The following is a 22,150-nucleotide window of genomic DNA, read 5'->3' on the forward strand; positions in this document are numbered from 1 at the left end:
TGTGAAAGGCTCCTTCCGCCCCGCTCCCCACACGGAGACCTCGTTCCCACCGTCTCCCCGGCCCCCAGCTCGTGCCTGACAGACAAGTGCTGAGTGGGCAAGGCGCCCCCCGAGGGAAGGCCATCCAGGGTCAGGTGGTAAGCCCGAGGGAAGGCCATCCAGGGTCAGGTGGTAAGCCCGGGAAAGAGGCTGAGGAGGGCAGAGACTGGCTGGGGAGCTCCCCCTCCCCACATCGTGAAGGCAACTTTGGGGCAAGGCGGTGGAATTTCTCCCCAAGCTGCCTTTAAAGCTCTTCTCAGTTGACAAATATTTAACCAAGGCTCAGTGACCCAGGTCTGCTGGGGAAGAGCGTCCTGGGAGGCGGGAGGGCCTGAGGAGGAGGCAGGTGGCTGGAGGGAGCCCCAGGGAAATGCCAGAAAGGAAAAAAGGCCGACTGAAGGCCCGCCCACCCGGGGCTGCCCTTTCCTTTATCCCTTGGGCAGCTCGGTGGGAGGAAGTCGATTCCCATCTTGACACAAACAGGGAAACAAAAGCCCTCTGATCCCCTCCAGGCCCTCCCTCCCTGCTCAGCTGCACCCACAGCCTGCCGTTGGCGGCTTGTTCCGGGAGCCCAGAACCCAAGAACACAGCGCCAAGCTGCAGAGGGTGGAGAAGGGGGCCAAGCCCTTGCCCCCGCACCAGTCAGGCCAGGACGGGGCCTCCCCACAGCCACCCTGGGCCCACGGCAGGGGCCCAGCGCTGTGCCTGCCACGGAGGCCACCACTTTCATGCAGGGGAGCAAGCCTCAGGCTCCTGCACTGCCCATGGCTGAGGCTGCACCCCAGGTCCACGGAACCAGGACACAAGGATCAAAGGGAGGGTCAGAGGAGCCTGGAGGACCCCCAGAGCTCCAAGATGGCGGCAGGAAGGCCAGCCGCCTCCCACTGTGCCAGCCCTGTTCAAACCCACCCCCCCAACCTCCTGCCCCAGGACAGCCCTGGCTTGGGAACCAGACAGATGCAGAGCTCTGTGCTCTAGCCGCCTCGCCTCTGGGCCTCGGTGTTCCCCTCTGTGTGCTGGAACACTTGGCTTCTCTCTCTGACAGTTGTCGTCAGGCTGGGCAGAGAGGCAGCTGATCTAGGATGGTGATTTTGTGAGCTCTAACCTCCGGCCCCTCACACCCACTCACCCATTCCTGTGGCCTTCTCAGCAACATCCTCCGCCACCTCCACTCCCTTCTTTTCATCCCCGCCACACCCACTGGAGCCCTTGAACCTGGGGCCTGGCCACCTGTCCAAACTGCCCCCAGGCCTCAGGGCAGCGGTGGCAACACACCACCCCAGCCCAGATGTTCCTCACCGCACACCTGCTCGCAGCCCAACGTGCAGGGCACCAAGGCCCGACTGAGGACTCTGGCGCTCTTGACATGGCACGCCGTGTCCTTGACCTGTTTGAGAACCCACCACCGACACTGCCCTCAGTGCCCAGACTGGAGCTGGACCATCTTGAGATGGCCAGGCAGGGCTTCCTGATGGGGTCCTTCCTCCACGACCCCCCGGGAGTCAGCATCACCACCCAGCCCGTCCCCATCGGCCTCCGAGAGGCAGGAGCTGAGGACAGGACTCATCAGCCCTATGGCTGGATGGCTCAGGGCCATCCGAAATGACTGCTAGGAGCAGAGCCAAAGTCAGGTGAGGGTCTCAGGGGCTCTACTGTGGTAGCCAAGAAATGTTTCCTGTCACCCTCATTTATCAACCACGGGGCAGAGGGAATTGGACAAACCCCCTGCCATCTAACGAGGGAGACATATAGTCACAAAACCTAAAATGAGCACGGTAAACCTTCAACTGGGAACAGCATGGGAAGTTACAGGAACCCAGAGGAAGGACAGCTAACACAGCTGGCAGGGTCAGGGAAGACTTCCAGAAGGAATGGTGCACGGAAGCCATGAAGACAGGCAAACCATGTGAAGGGAGAGGGCCAGGCAGTGAGGTTGTGCCAATCAGAAGACACAGGAAATACATAAATTCAGGTATTTGAGAAAGCATTAATCCATTCCACAAATATTAAGGAATACCTTCCATGTCAAGAAGAGTACTTGCACAGAACTTAGTGGTGTCAAGCTCCCAGAATCAGATCTTGATTTAAATACTGACTCCACCACTCACCAGCTGTAGGACCTCGGGCATGTGACTAATACTCTCCAAGTATTACTATTAGTACTTTCCTTGGGTGTAAAATGGGAGGACCAGCAGTACCCACCTGGCCAGATTATCCTACGGATTCAAAGAAATGAGGAACTCTATAGATCCTGACAGAGAGGGTCCTGTATTATCAATAACAATAACAGCAAATGGAAAGACGTTCCATCTGCCCGAGTGTTGACGGCCAGGAAATGTGTTCAGGTGGGTAGGGTCTTTCACAAGCTCAGGGGTCCCATGGTGTGTTCACCTGTGCAAATGGCAGTGTTCTGTAATGTGTGCCACGCCATGAAATGGGGACCGGCAAAGGGGAAACAAACAACAGCTGCTCGGTCCCTCAGGGGGCCACTCAGGGGATGGGAAAGTGACATGCTTGGGGTCCCATCTTTCTGGGCCCTCATCCCTCAGAGGTTAACTAATCAGAAAGGGGAAGCAGCGACAGAAACATCAATGAAGATTCTGAAAGCAAATACCCAACAAACCACACACCACTAAACCTCAGGCAACCCCAGCCCCTCCACTCCGCGGCACTGCAGGTAGGTGAATTCCTTGTCTGAGCCTCCGCTTCCCACAGGAAGCCTCACAGGGTGGACAAAGCTAAGGGACTGGCAGGCTCAGTCAGAAGAGCATGTGACTCTTGATCACAGGGTCGTGAGTTTGAGGCTCACACTGGTGCAGAGATTACTTAAATTAAAAAAAAAAAAGTTTTTTTAAGCTAAGGGAGAAGCTAGATGGGAAAGTGCTTTGACCTCCACAAAGGCAAGACCATGTGTGTTTTCTCTTGATATCTTGTAGTTATACCTCTCTCTCTCTCTCTCTTTTTTTTTTTTTCTTGTCTTATTGCATTGACTGAGATGTCCCGATCAATGCTAATGAAAATACCTCTAGAGTTTCAACATCCAGTTTGCTCGGGCTTGCTCAGTATGTGATGAACGGCATGTAAAGGGCTGAGTACCAGGTAGGGGCTGCTAAGAGAAAGGAGGGAGGACTTAGCTCTTCTCCCCAAACAAAAAAGCTGGAAAATTCCCTGGGAAAACAGATGCTGGGGAAACTGAGCCATAGCCACATCCCAGCCCAACTGGAACCTGTTCTCAAGCGACCAAGCAAAGACATAACTCCAGAGAGGGCTTTCTATCTCAAATGCCCCGTGTGGGAGAGGTAATCCCAATAGATAGAGAGCTACCTGTCACTGGAAGTATGCAAGCAGAGGCTGGACGGCCATAAGGAGCGGGTAGAGAAGACTGTCAACAGGAGGAAGGTGAGCTGTAAAAACACAAACTTTGGGACCAGACAGACCGGCTCTGCTCCTGTCACTTCCCAAGCCTCAGTTTCTTTATCAATAACGGGGAGAAAAATAACACACCTCGAAGAGAAGCTGTGGGAACAAAATGAGACGATGCATGAGAAGTGTCTGGCACTCTGCCTAACTGTTGGTAAGAGTCCAATAAGTCCCAGCAGCTGTTCCAATGAGAACCAATCACTCATTAATGCCAGTGACTGGGGCCCAACCCTTCTGGAAAAGTGCTAAAAAAAACTGAGACACAAATCCCCCCCACTGCATTAGCCCAGGGCCCACAGGATGCCAACATGCTTCTCCCCAAATGTAAGTCAGGCTCTTCCCAAGTTGCCTGGGGATCCAGAATACCCCCTGCCCGGCCATCTCTCCCCCACACATGAGTGCACGCGCACACACTGCGGGCTCCCCCCGCAACCAGCCAGGTCCCCGACAGCAAGGGAGGTGGGGGCCAGGAGAGAGCACCGGCCTTCTCAAAGCCAGGGAGGGAGACACAAAGGGAGACAAGGGTGGGGGAAAGGAAGGAGGAAGATGAGCCAATATGAAAATTCACTCATGGGCTTGCTGCTGGGCCAGAAGGAAACCCAATCCGGGGCTGGAACGCCAGGGTCCCTCAGCATGGACAGGCTTTATGCAGATAGAAGATGAAAAGCTTATTCAAATCACAAGACTCCTGGGGGCCTGCCTCTGAGCCAGCAGGAGGAAGGACCTGCGCCACCCTTGGGTCACCAGATACAAGTCTCCTCAGGCTCCAGAGGGGAAGGTATGAGGACAAATCCCCTGGGAGGCCCTGCCAGCCTCGCATTCCTCATTCCAGGTGCCTGCCTGACCCCATCCGTGCCGCATGGGAAACTGCTCTCAGCCAGCAGGTGCAAGTTCTACGGCTGCTTTTCCTGGGATCCCTTAAGGGAGCTGCGGACAGGCTCACTGTCTTTCCTGGAGGTGGTGACGAACAGGCTCCAGGCACAGGCTCCAGCCAGTGATGCAGGGATACACATGGCGGGCCGCGAGGCTGGGCACCTGCCTGCCACCTGACCTTGGGCAAGTCCCTCACCCTTCCTGGCCATCTTGTCTGTCCAGGGAAGAGGCGGAACTCCTCTGCACTAGACCCGCAAGACCCTAACCCCCTCCAGCTGTGACCTGAGAAAGTGTTCCCTCCCCACACAGGACCCCACGGGCGGGGTGCAGGCTTGATCAAACTGATCCAAGTTCCACCTGTCAGGCGGGAATACTGAAAAGGACTGTCCCTCACAGTCACTCCCCAATTCGGGTCAGAAGCCCTGTTAGCCATCAGCACAACTTCACTTAATAAATAACCGCCCCGTGTCCATTTTGCCCCACCAGGGCAGAGACCTTGATTGTCCCATTCGCAATGTACCCCCAGCACCACACAGAGCACCCAGCACATAAATATCTGTCCCTGCCTGTGAGATGACACCAGAGGGCCTCAACTTGGGTCTCCCAGGCATTTTAAGACACAGGCAGAGAACAGGGTTTTCCGGAAGGGCCAGCTCAGGCCTAGGAACAGATCCTTCCTGGCCCCAGGGGAAGTGTTAGCCAGGGGCCCTCCAATCGCCATGGGACACTTTCAATACAGCCAGGGCTGGGTCAGGAGCTGGCCAGGCCAGCTCAAGGTCACATATCAGTTGCAGACCAGGTCACCACCCCCATCACACAAACCGAGCCCAGTCACCTAAGCTGGGATCCTCCGTTTCCTCTTCCAGCAGATTCTGTCAAATGATACAGCACCAGCGAAGGGCCTGGGAAACCGGAGCTGAGGAGGTCCCTCATTTTAGCTGCCTGGGCGCGCTCCAGGCTAGTGGGAACACCACTCAGAGAGGCAGGAGGCCTGGGTCTCACCTGGGGCAGGCACATGACCCTGCCTCTGTGTCCCCCATTAGAAGATCCCAGCCCCAGGGAGATACAGACGTGCCAGCACTTTGTATAACAATACCGAGGTATGGTGCCTGGTGCAGCGGCTCCTAAGGGAGCAAGAACCAGAGCAAAACTGCCAATTTCTGGGAAATTCTGGTTCCCCCAAAGACCTATCTCCCTCTCGGCTTTGGGACTTTGCAGTCCTGCTGCTTTGCCTACAACCCTCTCCTCCTCCATCACCCTTCCAGCCCCACCCAGACTCCCCCTTCTCCAACAAGCCCACCCTGCCTCTCCGAGTCTGGGTTACTGCTGCTTCCCCAGCTCCCAAAGACACCCCGACCCCCACCTCAGCTAAGGAACCCAACCCATGTCGGGTCTGTCCTCCCAGAAAGGGGCCGGTGAGGGGGTGAGGACCACGGCTGCCTCCCCATCCAGCACCCACAGCCCACACGTGGCCTGCTTGGAACAGGCCCTCAAACAATGTGCAATCGACAGATTAATCCCACAGAAGTGATTAAGGCTCCCCAACATGGCCCTGTCTACACTGATGAAAAACAGAAGTGACCGGAATGCCCAGGAATGGGAGTTTGGCTGAGCAAATAAAAACACAGACTACCTGGGGGGCGCCTGGGGGACTCAGCTGGTGGAGCCTCCGACTCTTGGTTTGAGGTCAGGTCATGATCTCAGGGTCCTAAGATCAAGCTCCGTGTTGGGCTCTGTGCTCAGCGCAGAGTCTGCTTGTCCCTTTCCCCCTCCCTCTGCTCCTCCCCCGACTCGTGTGTGCACACTCTCTCTCTCTCTTTCTCTGTCATAAAAAAATAATTAAAATTTTTAATTTTTAAAAAATATTTTAGGGGCGCCTGGGCGGCTCAGTGGGTTAAAGCCTCTGCCTTCGGCTCAGGTCATGATCCCAGGGTCCTGGGATCAAGCCCCGCATCGGGTTCTCTGCTCAGCAGGGAGCCTGCTTCCTCCTCTCTCTCTGCCTGCTTCTCTGCCTACTTGTGGTATCTGTCTGTCAAACAAATAAATAAAATCTTTAAAAAAATATATTTTAAGACAAACCATAAAAGACTCGATCTCACAAAACAGGCTGAGGATTGCTGGGGGGAGGGGGGGTCGGGAGAGGGTGGTGGGGTTATGGACACTGGGGAGGGTATGTGCTATGGTGAGTGCTGTGAAGTGTGTAAACCTGGAGATTCACAGACCTGTACCCCTGGGGATAAAAATACATTATATGATTATAAAAAAACTAAAAAATTAATAAAAAAATTTTAAATCGCAGGCTGTTGGGGCATAATGAAATATTCTGACAGCAGCCGACTCACTGTCGGGGGCCGGCACGTTTGCAGACGCCCAGGACCCACTATTGATTGTGCATCAGGAAACACCTGAAAATCGTTAGTTCTGGGTGGTTTGGATTATTGGCGATTTTCATTTCCTTCCTATTTATTTTCTAATTTTTCTTTGATCATAGATATTGCCTATATAACACCACCAACAAGAGCTGGAGATCTGCGAAAGCTCAGAGTTGAAGAGCAAAGACTCCCTTGGTGGGGGCACTGGGCCCTGAGGGCAGAAACCTCTTCTGAGGGTACTAAGTGCCAGGCACTGGGCATGGCATCATAAAGCTCACAGGATGGTACCTGCGTATGGCCTTTACGGTTAGGGAAACTGAGGCACGGCGAGCTAAGGTCTTGAGAAAGACGGCCCGAGGGAAGCCCCAAACGTAGCCAAAAGTGGTCCTCAAGTCCCGCGTGCCCCACACATCCCCCGGCAGCCTACAGCCAGGGCAGCCGGCATACCCCGCACGTCACCTGGTGGGCCCAGAGCAGCATTCTGGTGAAACTAAGAGTGAGGACACCTGCGGGCTGGAGGCTGGGTGGGTAGCAGACTGTCCCCGTTGGACAGGCACCCACTGACTCCCCACCACTTCACCAGCTCCACCCACACCAACCTTCCCTGCCTGGCACAGAAGAGGGACCCCGTTTGTGTTGTCAATCCACCATCTCTGGCTTGAACCCCCACCTGCTCTGCCATCCACGGCCACAGGTGCCTCCCCAGGGGGGCAGAGAGCAGTGCCCAGCAAACGTGTTGCTATTGCTACCTGGGGGAGCAGAGGGGGAGCCTCTTTCTGAAGTCCAGCCAGTGAGTGGCTTCTTACTGGTCCACTGAACATGACCTGTGGATAGACACTGTTTCTCCCCCTTTTTTTTATCCCGTTGTAACGGAAGTTGTAACGTAATCTAACCTTCTGGCTACTTTCGGGTAAATTCTTGGTGCAGAATGGCCGGCCAGGGCTCACCAGGGACTTGGGGCCATCTTTCTATCATTGCTCCTACTGGTGGTGAGACCTGAGGAGGATCACCCTCCCCAGACAGCCCTTGCCCACACAGCCTTTAGAGGACACAATGCCTCCATCATGGTGGCCTCCGTACCCCCTATTTCTATCTAGGGATGCTCAGAAGGAGGATTCTAGGGGCCACAAAGCCAGGACAGCACAGCAGCTATGCAATCCCTGAGGCTGGTGTTGATCATCCTAAAACCCAGGGCACAGCCCAGGCCCCGTGTGCACCCAGCAGCAACACCTCTCCCATTCGGACCCATTTTCCTGACAAGAAACTGAGGCACCAAGAAGGAAAGGGAACTGGGAGGATCCCTCAATCACAGAAGCCTGCTTCCTCATCTGTGGCCGGAGGGCACATGAGAGGCATTGCAGAGCCGACGGGGCCGGCACGCCAGTGAGCTGGCGAGGAGGATCGGCATTTGGTCACAATTTGCCCTCTGATAAGTAATTAATGAGTGACTGGTAACCGTTGGTTGAATGCGTCTCTCCTGCGGAGCCTTGAGCGCCACACGGGCAGGGCCTGGGTAAACTCGATTCGGGTGCCAAGCACAGAGGAAGCCACCGGGCAACGCACGCTCGGCTCCTGACACCCCGTGAGTCGGCAGGGGCACCACAAGGATCAGGACCCAGTGTCCCCTCCACTGCATGAAATGGGGGGGGGGTGTTGCAGAGAGTGTCCGCCTGTCCACCAGGGAATACCCAGGCCCCTGCTTCTCCTGACCTCACCCCCAGGGGCTCAAGGACAAGAACAAAAGGCAGGCACAGAGGCATGAGTCAGACAGAGAGGGATACACGCCTGGAGGAAGGAAGCCCATGCACCGCCGCACGCACTCCAGGCCTGTGGTCACAGCGGTGGTGGGACCCGGACTGCTCCTTCCAGATGGGCAGAGGGGAAGTCACCACCAGCCGGGGCTCCAAACCTGCCCGCATCTGCCCCACCTCCTCGACCCCCCCACCCAAGGCACCCTCTCCACCCACCGGAACCTTCACCCAAACAGCTTCGGGGCCCCTCTGCTGTAAGACTGTAAACCTCATAATGACATTTACCATTCAGTCGCTGCTCGGGAATGAAAACAAATTAATACACATTCATTCTGCCTATTGATTATGGAGCATTTACTGCGCCTAGCACTGTGTTAAAGGGTGCATAAATGCAATTTATAAACACACGTAATGTAATTTAACCAGAGAAGTATTATTATTATTACTCCCAATTTACAGCTAATGATTCCAAGGCACAAAGTACGCAAACAACTGTCCTAAGGGCATTTGGCCAACCGCTGGCGGGACACGCTCTGCCCTGTGAGGCCATACTGTCTACCTCAAGGGAGCCCATGGTGACTGAACCCTCACGGTCCTCATACCATGGTCGAGAATCTACCACAACTGCTTGAGGAGGGGCTTGCGGGAGGGACCCCAAGCCAACTGGCCATGGGCGGGGCCCAGGGAAGGGTGTTCCTGGCTGAGGGGTGAAGGGGGGATGTTGGGGGTGGTCTATGGGTCCTGCAAGGCCTTTCAGAGTCTGGAACTTGACCCAGAGAGCCTCCCAGAGGTTCTCACCCAAGCCCTTCCTTGCACCATGGGGAGAACAGAGGCTCAGAATGGAGGCTACACTGAGCTCCCGGGCACAGAGCTAGAGTCTAGAGGCCACAGTGGGGACGTAGGAAAAGGGAAGGAGAGCAAAGAGGCTCTGCCCCTAATCTCACAGGAAGTGTGCTGGGCCCCACCCTGGGGGGCTGCAGGCCAGACAGGCAGCCCAGCCCCCAGACAGCAGGGCAAGGCCTAGAAGTAGCTCCTCTCGGCTTCTGCCCCTATCTCAACAAGAAAACAGGAAAGCTGAGCTGAGCGGCCTGCTCTGGCCTGCCTCGGATTGTAAGTTTGTCTCCCAGGAGCAGGCTGACTCTCGGGTCACTGAGAAAGTTACCCTTCTGCTCCAAGCAGGGGCCCCGCCTCCAGCCACAGAGAAAAGAAGTGTACAGCGGGCTCCCAGGGCTCAACCACCCTGCTCAAATCATCTCCCACCCTCGCCAGCCTCCTGAAGAGAAGGGATCGCTGCACTTTCAAGACGGGGGATATGAGGCCCCAGAGGGAGCCCCTTGCCCAAAGTCACCCAGGAGCCGTGACTGCTGGGCTGAGCCGGGAGGGCTGTCCTGTGGCCAGGCTGGGCAGCGGCCCCCCTCCCCACTTCCCGGCAGCCTTAAATATGGGAGTGGGGCCATGAGGGGAGGGTAGCTTTGCCTTTTTTAATCCACCACAACACCTCACTGTCTGTATAGGGACAGGCCCAGGCTGTCTCCTCAGACACAGGCCTATCTGTAAGGCTAGCACAGGGCTGCCTCTCTCTCACCGAGGGCTTGTTTGTTTACTCGGTTTTCAAAATTATAACCTTTCCAGCCCCACCCAGGCCAACCACTCCTTCCCTGACCAGTCTGGGGCCGTCCATAGGGATAGGGATGGAGCACACTCCGCAGGAGGCGGGGGCCTACGTTCCCGCCCAGCCCTGCAGCCTCTGACACGCTAGGTATGTCCTCTGCTCTTTCTGGGCTTCGGTTTTACTCAGTCATGAATAAAAGTAGGTGATAGCAAAGGGTTCTTCCCAGCGAGGAGGAAGAGGGGTCTAGGCCAGAAAAAGAAAAAGCAGACCCTGCCCATCAGCAAGCTCGAAGTTCAGGGCAAGGGGGAGCTGTGGCCCAAGGGGTAGCTGTGGCCCAAGGGGACCACCGGCAAACCTCAGGCAAACCTTCCCAGCCAGCCCAGTGCAGCCCAGCCTCCCAAAGTCGAAGCCTTGTTCTCTCTTCTCTCCGCCCCACCTCCCACTAGGGAACCCTTCCAAAAAATAAACAAAAACGCAAAAACAAAAAGTGAAACAGAAGGACAATTGTCAGCTCCCTCCCCATCTGGATGTCCACGTCACCCCCGAAATCCCCGTAGGCCAGGGCAAATGACAGCTCCCCATCCCACCCACCAGAGTCCGCTAAAACGGAACCGCCATTCGCCTAGCACCTTCCACGTGCCAGGGACAACTGCCTCCCAGAAGCTTCACACCCCAGAGGCAGGGCTCACCTTCCCATTTTACTGACAGCTCAGGCTCTAAGGGGAGAGCAACTTGCCCCGGGCCACGGGCTCTTGGTGGCAGAAGCCAGCTGCCTCTCAGTCAAGGCCAGATATGCTGCCTCTTGAGCTGGGCTGACCAAGTGGTTTAAACCAATATGCACTTTGGAAAACATAAAGATCCTCTGTCTTTGCAACAGAAAACCACATCACATCCAGCTTGATGGAAACTTTGTGGCTGGCATGAGTCCCGTGAGATCAGGGCTCATGTCAGCGCCTCATCCCTACCACCACAGCCAGGCCCGGCATGAGACAGCTTTCAGAGAGAGAGCGCTTCCTTCCACTGCAAGATGGCATCACGCAATAAATATCACACCCTCCCCTTCAACACAGCCCACGGCCCACAGGCTCCAAGCGGTCGGAGCTAGAAGGGCACGAGGTTGTCCTAGTGACCCATTACACAGATAGGCAAAGCAAGGCCAGAGAGGGAGAAGGACCTGCCAAAGGTCACCTAGCACCAGCCCTGAGGCTCTCACCTCCCAGCCACAGATGGCTGCCAGCAGGTAGGGTGATTAAATGTGGGTGGGGCACAAGAGTGTGTAGTCCTCTGCCCAAAGAACACTTCTTCCAGAAGATTCTGGCTTAACAAACTTGGCTGGACACAAACAGCTCTGTTTGGCATGAGGCGTGAGGAGGCTGGACAGCTGCTACAACCGGCTTGGCCACAGATATGTGGGTGGGAGAGCGGGCTTCACACTTTGCAGACCACAATTCATTCTTCCTCTGCCCCAGCTGGGCGACCAGTTACCCGCTGGAGCCCACGCCCTGCACTTTGGATCGCACTGAGAGGAGGGACGCCCGGGCCAATGTCCTATCATGGACCATACACACAGCAAGGGCAAATGGCAACACAAGCCGGGTTTTCTTAACGCAAAGAGCTCTACCCACATCACTCATCGATCCCTCACAACCTAGCAGGTCTGGGCTACCGTTATGCCCGCTTCACAGATAAGAAACCTGAGACCCAGAGAAGGGAAGACACCTGCCAAATGCCAGGGTAGTTGAGGCAGGATCTCAAAACCAGGTCCTTGGGGTGCCTGGGTAGCTCCGTGGGTTAAGGCCTCTGCCTTCAGCTCAGGTCATGATCTCAGGGTCCGGGGATCGAGCCCCGCATCAGACTCTCTGCTCAGCAGGGAGCCTGCTTCCTCCTCTCTCTCTCTGCCTGCCTCTCTGCCTACTTGTGATGTCTGTCAAATAAATAAATAAAATCTTTAAAAAAAAAAAAAAAAAACTAGGTCCTTGGCATCCAGACCCAGCCCTCTTCCCGCTCTGTCCTTGGAAAGGAAGAAGATTCTCATACTCAGAGCCGCAGGAAGGCCGTGAGTCTCCCGTCATCGGAGGAATGGGAACAGAGGCTGCAGGACCACTGGCTGCCTTAATGAAACCACCTACGGGATCTACCAACCGCACAGGGCTGACAAGGGGGGACACCAGATCTCCCCAGCCTCACACATCACCATCACAGAGGCCTGCTTGCTCTGTGTCCCCCATATACACTGTCCCCTGACGTGCTCCACAACCATCACACTGGTCCAAACCATCCCTCACCACTGGGCTCTCTTCCTCTCACCCTCCCTCCTAAGTCTCCCTAGGACCCTCAGGGCACAGTCCCCTCTCCTCTAAGGCCAGCCCCTTGGCTCCCCCCATGTCACCTCAACCCTCCCCTCCCCACTAAGCCACCCCCTCTCACACCTTCCCACAGAAGATCCACCCTTCTGAGAACACTCCTTGCTCACCCAGCCAGAAAGTTCCACGTGGGCAAGAGCCATGGAAGAGCATGCATGAGCATGTCCCCGGTGCCCAGTACAATGCCTGGCACACAGTAGGAGCTCAGTAGCTACAGACTGAAAGAAGAAAAGAAAGAAAGCCCCAAGTGCATCCAGGGGCAGAGCTCATCACACCTTTGTGGGGTCTCCCGGGCACACCATAGGGATCTTCCACTTTGACTCCTAACATCAAAACCCTCCCAGCCCTGCCTTTGGAAGTCACCTTGAGACCCCTAAGAAAAGATTTTCAGGGGCGCCTGGGTGGCTCTGTCAGTTAAGCAGCTGCCTTTGGCTCAGGTCATGATCCTGGGGTCCTGAGCCACACCTCAGGCTCCCTCCTCAGTGAGGAGCCTGCTTCTCCCTCTCCCTCTGCCCTTTACCCCCTGCTCATGCTGTATCTCTCTGTCCCAAATAAATAAATAAAATCTTTTAAAAAAAGAAAGAAAAGAAAAGATTTTCAGTGGCAGAGAATTCTCATGAGGCAATCCTGGGTCACAGATGGGGAGAAAAGGCAGAGAGGCCCCTCCATGGTCCAGAGTCACACAGCAAATGGTTAGTGGGACCAGGCTTGAGACCCACAGGCCTAGCTCTAGACACACATGGCCGGGCAAGGGGTGGGTGTCTTTCTCTTTTATCTTTCCTTCCTGGGGTCGATGGCACAGGGTAAAGGTGTCTATGGTCACAGGACCCACCTGACACGGGTCCCAAGGGCCACACTCCTAAGAGCACCGTGTCCTCGCCCCCCATTGGCCCTGTATGCTGTACCGTCCAGAGCTCGCCACTCCTGACCTTGTGCCCTAAAAAGCCAGTGCTCTCATTCTCTGGTATGGAGGACACAGAGGGTCAGAGATGGTAACTGACTTGCCCCAAATGACCAGCCCCTCCAGGGGCAAAGCTGGGACTCGAACCCAAGCAGTCTGACTGCAGAGCCTTGCCTCAAACCTCTCGACTCCCCGCTTCTAACTCACCATCCACTCTGTCACCAGGCAGGTCCCTTCACTTCTTGTAGGCCACACGGAGCGCATCCCTAAACCTGGACAGTTCCCAGGGGGTGGATCCGGGTGCCCTGCCGAGGTGGGCACTTCCTGTTCTTCCAGTTTTAAATCTGTGCCATCAGAAGATTCCAGCCCTTCTGTGACTCAGGCCCTAAGATTCTACCAGGAGAGGGGCGTGGTTCTGTCCCACCCGGCAGGGTTTGAAAGCTAGGGATCTGCCTTCCTCTTTCTTTAAAGCTCTGCGCAGCACTATCTAGAGAAAAACCCTCCGGACCTCAGGCGGGGAAGTGGATGGGGGCAGGGCAGGGGAGAAGGAAAAAGCGGCTCAGGGGCTCAGGAATGTCTGCAACCGCAAGCTGCTGCCTGATGCCCGCGGGGAGTGAGTCAGGGGCTGAGCCTGCGGGGGAGGAGGGGGCCACGCAGAACGGGACTGGCCAAGAGTGACTTGAGTCTCAGACTGAGTAACGTCGGGAGGGATATATTTGTGCAGCCCACGGGAGCCTCTGACACATGCGGCCCTGTTCCCCTCCCCTCCCAGGCCCTCTGCTCCCCACCGCTGGCCACTCTTTGGGGCCTTTTCCACGTTGTCCTCAGGCCCAATCCAGGCACCAGGAACCATCTCATCACAGCAGAGCATGGTTCTAACAGCTAAGGCCTTGGACTCCCATGTCTGGACCTGCCACTGCCCTGCCCTACCTTTAAATGTTGGGATAGGGCACCGAAGGTAGGGATTCAGAGAGATAATACAGGCAAAGGAAGTCCCGGCACAGAGTAAATGCTCAGTTAAAGGATTGCTAATCTTACAGGTACTGCTCAGAGCCTGATACAGCCCCTCCCTGCTCTAGCAGCCACCACCCTCTCGCAGAAGACCCATCCATGGAGTCCCTGCAGGCCACAGGCGGGAGAAGCAGCCAGACTTACATAGTCACACACACCCAAAGGCCAATGTCATCAGCCCCTGTCCCCTGCTCACAGACAGCCCCTTGGAACCTGTTCCCACTGGAAAGACACTCAGAGGTGTTACAGGTTCCCAGATTGGTGGAAGCAAGGCTGGGGGGGAGCAGGTCAAGGGCATGAGTCTGTCCTCAGCAGGGCAGCTGACCTGAGCAGGAAAGGAAACAAATACAGTGACTCAGTTTGCCTCAAAAAACCAAAATGTCCAGTCACTGTGGGACATAGCAGAAACCAGCATTAGGGGTAAGGCTACAAAAATGTCTGTACGGATGTGGCCTTGGGGGAACACGACACAGCCTTTGCGAATGCCTAGGCGCAGGGAGATTCTAGAGACCCAGGAGAGATGTTTATTGTAAGTCGTTTGGTGAAAGGAGCAAGCAAAAATTGAGTCATGGTCTCAGCAATGTAGAACAATAAACACGGAGGAGAAATACTGCTAAAAAACGGGGGTGCTGGGGTGGCTCAAGTGGGTTAAGCCTCTGCCTTTGGCTCAGGTCATGATCTCAGGGTCCTGGGATTGAGCCTGCAGCAGGCTCTCTGCCCAGCGGGGGGCCTGCTTCTCCACCCACTCCCGCCCCCACCTTCCTCTCTATTTGCGACCTCTCTCTGTAAAAATAAAGAAATAAAATCTTAAAAAAAGCAAAAAAGAAAGAAAGAAAGAAATACTGCTAAAAAATGGAGCGGTGCTTGCAGGGCGGTGGTGAGTCCCATCCCCGTCTCTAAACTTCATTCCTCAGGCAGCGGGGACCATGACCCAGTTTGGGCTTCGAAAGGTCTCTTTGGCTGTGTGTGGGGGAAGGATGGTGGGGTGAGGCCAGAGCTCAGGCCCAGCGATGGGAAAGGAATAGAGTGGAGGCTGGATGGAGGGGGAGGACAGGGTCAACGCCAACAAAAGGCACGTTCTCTTAGACTGACACAAGAGAACAGAATCCCCAGACACTTCGCCCCCAGGGGCTGACCCAGACCTTGGCTAGGGGCAGAGGCCCAGGCAGGGCTGGGGCTGGGCACTGTTTCCAGCCAGTCTGGTCTCCCTGCAAAGCCCCAGGGCGAGGACTAGGAAGCCCTGCACCTGGAGGACAGGGTGGCCGAAAGAGGACACCTTCCTACCTCCCTTCACGCTGGAGACCCACAGCCCTTTCCCAAATGTGGAGAGGTAGGTTTGCAAAATCAATTCGGAAAAAGGCGTTATTCGTTTTGCTCAATAAATAAACGAGATTCCCTTTTTCTCATATCCAGCTGTCAGAAAGGGTGATCACACTTCCTACTGAGCTATGCTGTACCAGCGGGAGGGAGTTCCAACCGTTTACAGCCTTTTCAGAGGCTCGAAAAGGCTCCGTTTCACTACATGACAATGGGACCCTGGACTTCCATTTTGAGGCCTCTCTGACCCCCAGAACCTGGCCCGGGATGCATGCAAGGTCTGGGCAGCGCCACAAATTCCTACAAAATACTGTAAGCCACCCCAGTGTCCTTTAGTGGGGGGAATGGGCACATAAACGGCACCACGCACAGAAGGAAACCTGTAGAAGAACGGGGCCGACTCACGGGCTCCGACATGGAAGATGTTTGCAACAGATAGAGTGAAAGAAAAGTCTAGCCACAGAGACATACCACCGGAGCTCATACACCCAGAGCTAAACACGTGTGTCCACAGAGACGTGGATCTGGACACGGAGACGCACCAAACTCCAGTGGTTTCTCCCAAAGGGTGGGAGCGAAGCAGAGGACACTTTCTCACCTTACATTCCTACATGGTTCGTGCACGCATTACCTGTGTGACCAGCCAACATGAGCTGTGGCTGCCCACGGTGGGGCGGGGGGGCGACTGGGGGAAGGGGAGTGACCACTAATGGGCACAGCGTTTCTCTCTGGGGCGATGAAAGCATTCTAAAATTCACACACGCGTGCACACACACACACAAGACCCAATGAACTGGATACTTAAGTGGGTGAATTGCCTGGCAGGTAAATTATGTTTCAATAAAGCTGCTATTTAAAAAAGAATTAGCAAGGGAAAGGTGAGCCTGGCAGTGATGGGCGGGGGGGTGTCCCTCGGCTCCCACAGTTTCATCCCGGCTAACAGAATTTCCAGAAGGGCTGAGTCCTTCAAGGCTGTCCTAGAGGTAGAAGGGCCCCCCCCGCCCCAGGCAATCCTAGGATTCCTGCCAAGGGCACAGCACCCAGGCCCTATGGAGCAACTGTGAACTCGCTCCCTCACCTATTTCTCCCATCCAAGTACTAACCAGGCCCAACCCTGCTTAGCTTCCGAGATCAGACGAGATCGGGCGCATTCAGGGTGGTATGGCCGTAGATCCTCCCTCACTTATTCTATCTTAGCTTTGGGGGCAGAGAACACCAACATGGGCCACCCAGACACTGCCGCTCTCTCATCCCAGCCCTGTCCTCTGGGCCAGATGGAGGTGGGGGTGGGCCTAATCCCCCACCTCCCCATGTCCTAGCTCCTTCCCAGTCGTAGTGGGGCCCCACCACAGCCCTCCACACCCACTCAAGATAGCCTACATCCATGTCACACATCTCTCAGTGCACAAGGAACGTGGATTTCAAGGTTTCTGAAAACCCTGGTTGATTCTTGTATCCGAGGAACCAGCAGGGACCGGACAAATCTCAGAGAAACAGGGCCTACACCACAGTGACAATCGCCCCCTTCGGACTCCAAAACCTGGCCACTCTCCTCACCCACTGGAGAATCGATGACAGAGTAAATGACAATTGTCAGGGGACTGGGTGGCTCAGTAGGTAAAGCGTCTGCCTTCGGCTCAGGTCATGATCTCAGGGTCCTGGGATCGAGTCCCACATCTGGCTCCCTGCTCAGTGGGGAGCCTGCTTCTCCCTCTCCCTCTGCCTGCCACTCCCCCTGCTTGTTCTCTCTCTCTCTCTCAAATAAACAAAATCTTTAAAAGTAATAAAATAAAATAAAATAAATGAGCATTCTGAATAAAAACGACAACTGTTTGCTAAGCACTTGCTATACCCCAAAGCACTGGGCACTAGTCTTACCAGCATTATCTCATTAAATCCTTGCAACAGACAGAGCCCAGCAGGAAACTACTATTACTGCCATTCTACAGATTAAGAAATTGAGATTAAGATGCTGGCCCAAGTTCATATCAGCTAACAGAATGTGGAGTCAGTATCGGAAGCCCGAGCTGGCCCAAATCTGGAGGAGATTCATGGGGAAAATTTGGGACCCTGAGACTCTTAGAACCAGAAAGGACTTCATTCAGCCATCAGGTCACCTACAGCCTTCAGTTCACAGCTAGGGAAACAGAGACCCAGGGACAGTAAGGGATTGCCTGAGGCTACCCAGGCCTCCTGGCTCCCAGGTCAGGGCTCTTTCCTCCATCAAGCTCCCTCCGGAAAAGTAGGAGGGACTAATCCTGCCACCAGCCCCACGAGGCTGCTACTGTGAGAACAAGTCCCTGCTTGCCAGGGGCTTTGAAATCCCAGGATGAAAAGGCACCGTGGCAGCAAAATGCCACAGTGGGCAAGAGTGAGCCTGACCTCTGCCAGGACTTGCCGGCTGGTATTCACCTGCTCACCTGCGCAGGGTGGGCACGAAGCTGCAGAAGCCGCCCGCCCACCAAGCCACAGAACCCCAACAGGCCTCGGAGCCCAGAGCACTGTGGGAAGGGCCATCCCAAATGTTGACGTCTCCAAAGGGGTGGCCCCAGGTAGGGAGGGCTCTGGAATCTTAATTGTCTGGCACAAAAGGGCTCACCACTCCTTGGGTGGGGTGAGAAGGGTGCACAGATCGCCAGGGGTGCCAAAGGCTAGCCTTCATTCCCTCCAGAAGAAATTTCTAAGGTGGCCTGCTTCCCTGGGAAGGGGCTAGAGTCTTTGCTGGGCTTCCAACCTCCCAACCCCGACTTGAGACGCTCCCCCAGGTGAGCCTGGACCAGGAATTTGAGGCATCTGAAGAGGGTTATTAATAGCCCTGAAGTGTTGAGAAGAGGGGCCAGCAGGCTGAGTGGGCACAGCCCTCTTCCACCCAGCCTAGTATCCACAGAACAAACCCAACCCTGTCCAGGAGAGGACACTTCACCTTTTGTGGCTTCAGTCTCCACCCCTGTAAAATGGGGGGGGGGGTGTGGGGGTGCTGGCAGTTCGCAGTCCAGGAGGTAGGAAGAAGGGGGAGAGCAGGAGCTGGGTGTGGGGGAAGGAAAAACCCACCAAAGAAGGAGCAGCACACCCCACCCAGGCCGGGTGAGGGGCCCCAACAGGAGGTCGTGAATGGATGGACTGTTACAGAGCCCCAGGAGGCTGCCACCGACAGGGAGGGGACAGGAAGACTCCGCCCGGCTTTCCTCCTCCCAGAGTCCAGGCCGGTCCTATAAGGAGGCTTTTCCGGGACTTAACCCCCTGCTGCTCTGGGGCTGGAGAGGGTCTGACTCATTTCTACCTCACGCTCACCCCGCGCCCAGGGCCCAGGCCTGGCTCAAAGGGGGAACTCCAGGCCCAGTGCCACAGTCACTGGACAAGCCTTCCCCAGAACCCTCTCTGTCCTCAACCGTGGGGTCCTGGAGACACAGAGTTAAGGGACACCTGGTCCCTCTTCTCAAGGAGTACAAGTAGGCAGAACACCGCTGCTGAAACGCTACAGGACCGCAGGACACATCAAGACACATGGAGGTAGACACAGTGCTCCGGCTTCACTGGACAGGGAGTGGCAAATTCAACACAGGGAACAGATAACTCCTTCCATCAGCTGCAACCACCCCACACCCCAGCAGACCAGCACCCCAGGCATGGGTGCCTCCTTCATGCGGGGCCCTGCGCTAAGCAAGCTACATGAAATAGAGTCTCTCAACAACGCATTAATAAGAAATTATTCACCCCATTTCAGAGAGGAGAAAACTGAGGTGCCAGGCCATTAAGAGACTTCCCTACGACCTAACGGCTGGGAAACAGATGCTGGGATTCCACCCAGGCAGCCTCACCCAGGGCAGGAGAGGTGAACCACAAAACCGAAGTTTCCCAGGCAGTCTGAGATTCTCACCCCACCTCTCCATTCTCCAGGGTAGGGGGAGGAGGGACCCCAGAGCTGCTGCTACCCTGGGGCTTCCTCGACCTTCTGAGAAGTAGCCACAGTGTGGTGACAGGCTGGGAGCAGGGTTGGCTGAAGGAGGGGGCTGAGGAGGCTGGGCTCCGGCCCTGGACACGCCTGCCGGGCAGGAGAATCCTGCTTGAGCCCGAGTCAAAGGGCAGGGGTTCTGACCGACCCGTCCTGTGCACCCCACAGGCTCAGCCCAGGCATGGATGGGCCTGTCCCTAGAAGCCTCAGCCACGTGTACTAGGGCTGGGGCCAGGACGAGGTGGGGACCCGGACAGTGAGGGAGGAAGATCAAGACACGCTGGCGGAGTGGGCCACAGGTCCATCGGGGTCGTGTGCTGGGGGGATTCGAAGGGACCGGCTCGGAGGGGGTTCCAGTGGAGGACGGGGAGGTTCGACTTCCCTCGGGAGGGGGAAGGGCGAGTTCAAAGGGGGCAGGAAGGAGCGCCCAAACGTGGAGGGAACAAGCTCGGAGGCAGGACTTGGTCCCCAGCCACTCCCGCCTTGCCCGGGGCCTGATTGTCCCGAGTCCCGGCCCCTGCGCCGCCGACCGACCGGGTTGGGGGCGTGGCCCGGGGGCTCCCCGCGGGACCCCCCAGCGCCCTGCACCTCGCGGGACTCACCTGCGATGTGCTGGCGCCGGGCGTCGTCCAGGTGCGTGGACAGCACGTCCCCCATGGCGAGGAAGAGCCGCGGCCCGATCCGCCCGCCGCCCGTCGCTGCCCGCGCCGCTCAGGAGGACGTCGCTGGCGCCATGCAACCCGGCCCGGCCCGCTCCCGCCGTCCCTCGCTGCGGCCTCTGCTCTGCCCGCGTTTCAGCCCGGCCGCGTAGATCCCGCCGGCCGCCTCCGCCCAGCGCCCAGCCTGCCGCGCAGCAACCCAGCCGCGCCGCGCCCCGCCCCGCCCGGCCCCGCCCCCCGAGCTGAGCCCCGCCCCCGCCGCCGCCGCAGACAGGAGGGCTGCGGGCGGGGCACCAGGGGAGGCCGGGACTGCGGGCGAGACCCGGACAAAGACCCGTCGGAGAGAGGGAGAGCGAGGAGGGACGCCCTGAGGGGCGCGCCGGACCCAGACCGAGCCGAAGAAAGAGATGGGGCTGATGGGGGCATCTAAAGAACGGGGAGCGCCCTGGGGGGCTCCAGCCTGGGTTCACCTCCTCCCCTAGCCGCGCGGGGAGAGAATCACGCGGAGCAGGTCGTGGGGAACGGGTAGGGGACTCCAAGGCCAAGGTGCGGGAACTTGGCGTTCGCACCCCACTCCTCCCGCCCCCGCCCGCCGCCTCCCGCTCTCAGGAAGTTCCTGGCCTTGATCCGACCTGCCCCAGAAGGTGTGCCCGCCTGTCTTGCGCAATAGTGCTGGGAAAGGGGAGGTGGCAGGGAGGGCTAGGGGCCTAGGAGTCACCCCGGGTGCCAGTGTCAGGCGGACATTCCTCAGGCTCAGCATATGAGTATTTTACTCGGGGAGGTGGCTTGTGGGACAGGGCAGGTCAGGAATGGAAAAAACAATAGAACTTTCCAGTTTGTAAAAGATTCAAATCCCACGGACCTGCATGGGTATCAGTCGGGCCTGCGGGGCTGGGCATGGGTGGGTCCAGGGTACCCCAGGAATGTGTTCCAGTGCTACGCTGGACACCGCTCAAGCCAGGAGGGGAAACAGGTTCACATCAGGGATCCCCCAAATCGTGAATTGGGGTGGCAGAGGCCTTCCTTGGCCGCGGATGCTCAGACTTCCCTTTCCTGCATCCCAAAGGTCATGCAGTTTCTGCTTGCTTAGCCTGGGGACTGAGTACTCGCCACCCATATATCCCACCCTGTGATTGGGCAGTTCTTACCGTGGGTGTGACAAAGGCAAAGAATGGTGGTAATAAAAGTTAACATTTCTGAGCATAGATACTTCAGTCCAGTCCACACCACCAAAGGTAGGCTTGAAGTTGATTAATGTGACGTTGGCACTCATTCTTGCCGCCAGTGGCTTACGGGTCATTCAGCATACAAGTGAAAAATACCTGTTTGTAGGGCCCTCTGCAAGATGCGGGGTTGGGATGAGGGGGGGCGGGCGTGGTGGGGAGGGGGTGGGGGGAATGGCTTGCTAGCTGGCTCAGTCCCAGGAGCAGAGGACTCTGAATCTCTGGGTTATGAGTTTGAGCCCCACCTGGGGTGTACAGTACTTTAAAAAAAAAAAAAAATGCTAGGGTTGGGGGAAGAGAAGTTGCCCAAGCTGTCCTACCCGCTCTGTGACCCAGGACAAGTGGCATTATTCTGAACCTCAGTTTCCTTATCTGTCAAGTGAAAATAAGGACACTTTGTTGTGAGGATTAAAGCACATAACAAAGTGACTGGCACAGGATTGGTCATCTCAGTAAATAGAACCCACCATTCTCTCATTGTTCATCACAGTCCCTGCCCTTGAGAGCTTATAGAAACTTAAGGAAGGAGCAGAACATTCCATTTTGAGGACAATCACAGAGGGACTAGCACCCGAACTACAAGTAGAAAAACCAGAATTTTGACAACAGACATTGGAGAACAGCATTCCAGGGAGTGGAGAGAACACGGGCAGAGAC

General features: G+C 56.3%; 1 protein-coding gene across 1 annotated transcript in view; it reads right to left on the reverse strand.

Moving 5' to 3' along the window:
* NIBAN2 (niban apoptosis regulator 2) overlaps positions 1 to 20,432 on the reverse strand; it is a 50,270-nt gene extending 29,838 nt beyond the window's left edge. Inside the window, 1 exon segment of the mRNA XM_032865915.1 lies at positions 20,214 to 20,432. Within this exon segment, the coding sequence (XP_032721806.1) occupies positions 20,214 to 20,268 (55 nt within the window). The 5' untranslated portion in view covers positions 20,269 to 20,432.
* Between the last annotated feature and the right edge of the window lie 1,718 nt (positions 20,433 to 22,150).

Source organism: Lontra canadensis, unplaced genomic scaffold, assembly GCF_010015895.1.
Source record: "Lontra canadensis isolate GAN:19392208 unplaced genomic scaffold, GSC_riverotter_1.0 scaffold30, whole genome shotgun sequence".
In the NCBI taxonomy this organism is placed as follows: domain Eukaryota; kingdom Metazoa; phylum Chordata; class Mammalia; order Carnivora; family Mustelidae; genus Lontra; species Lontra canadensis.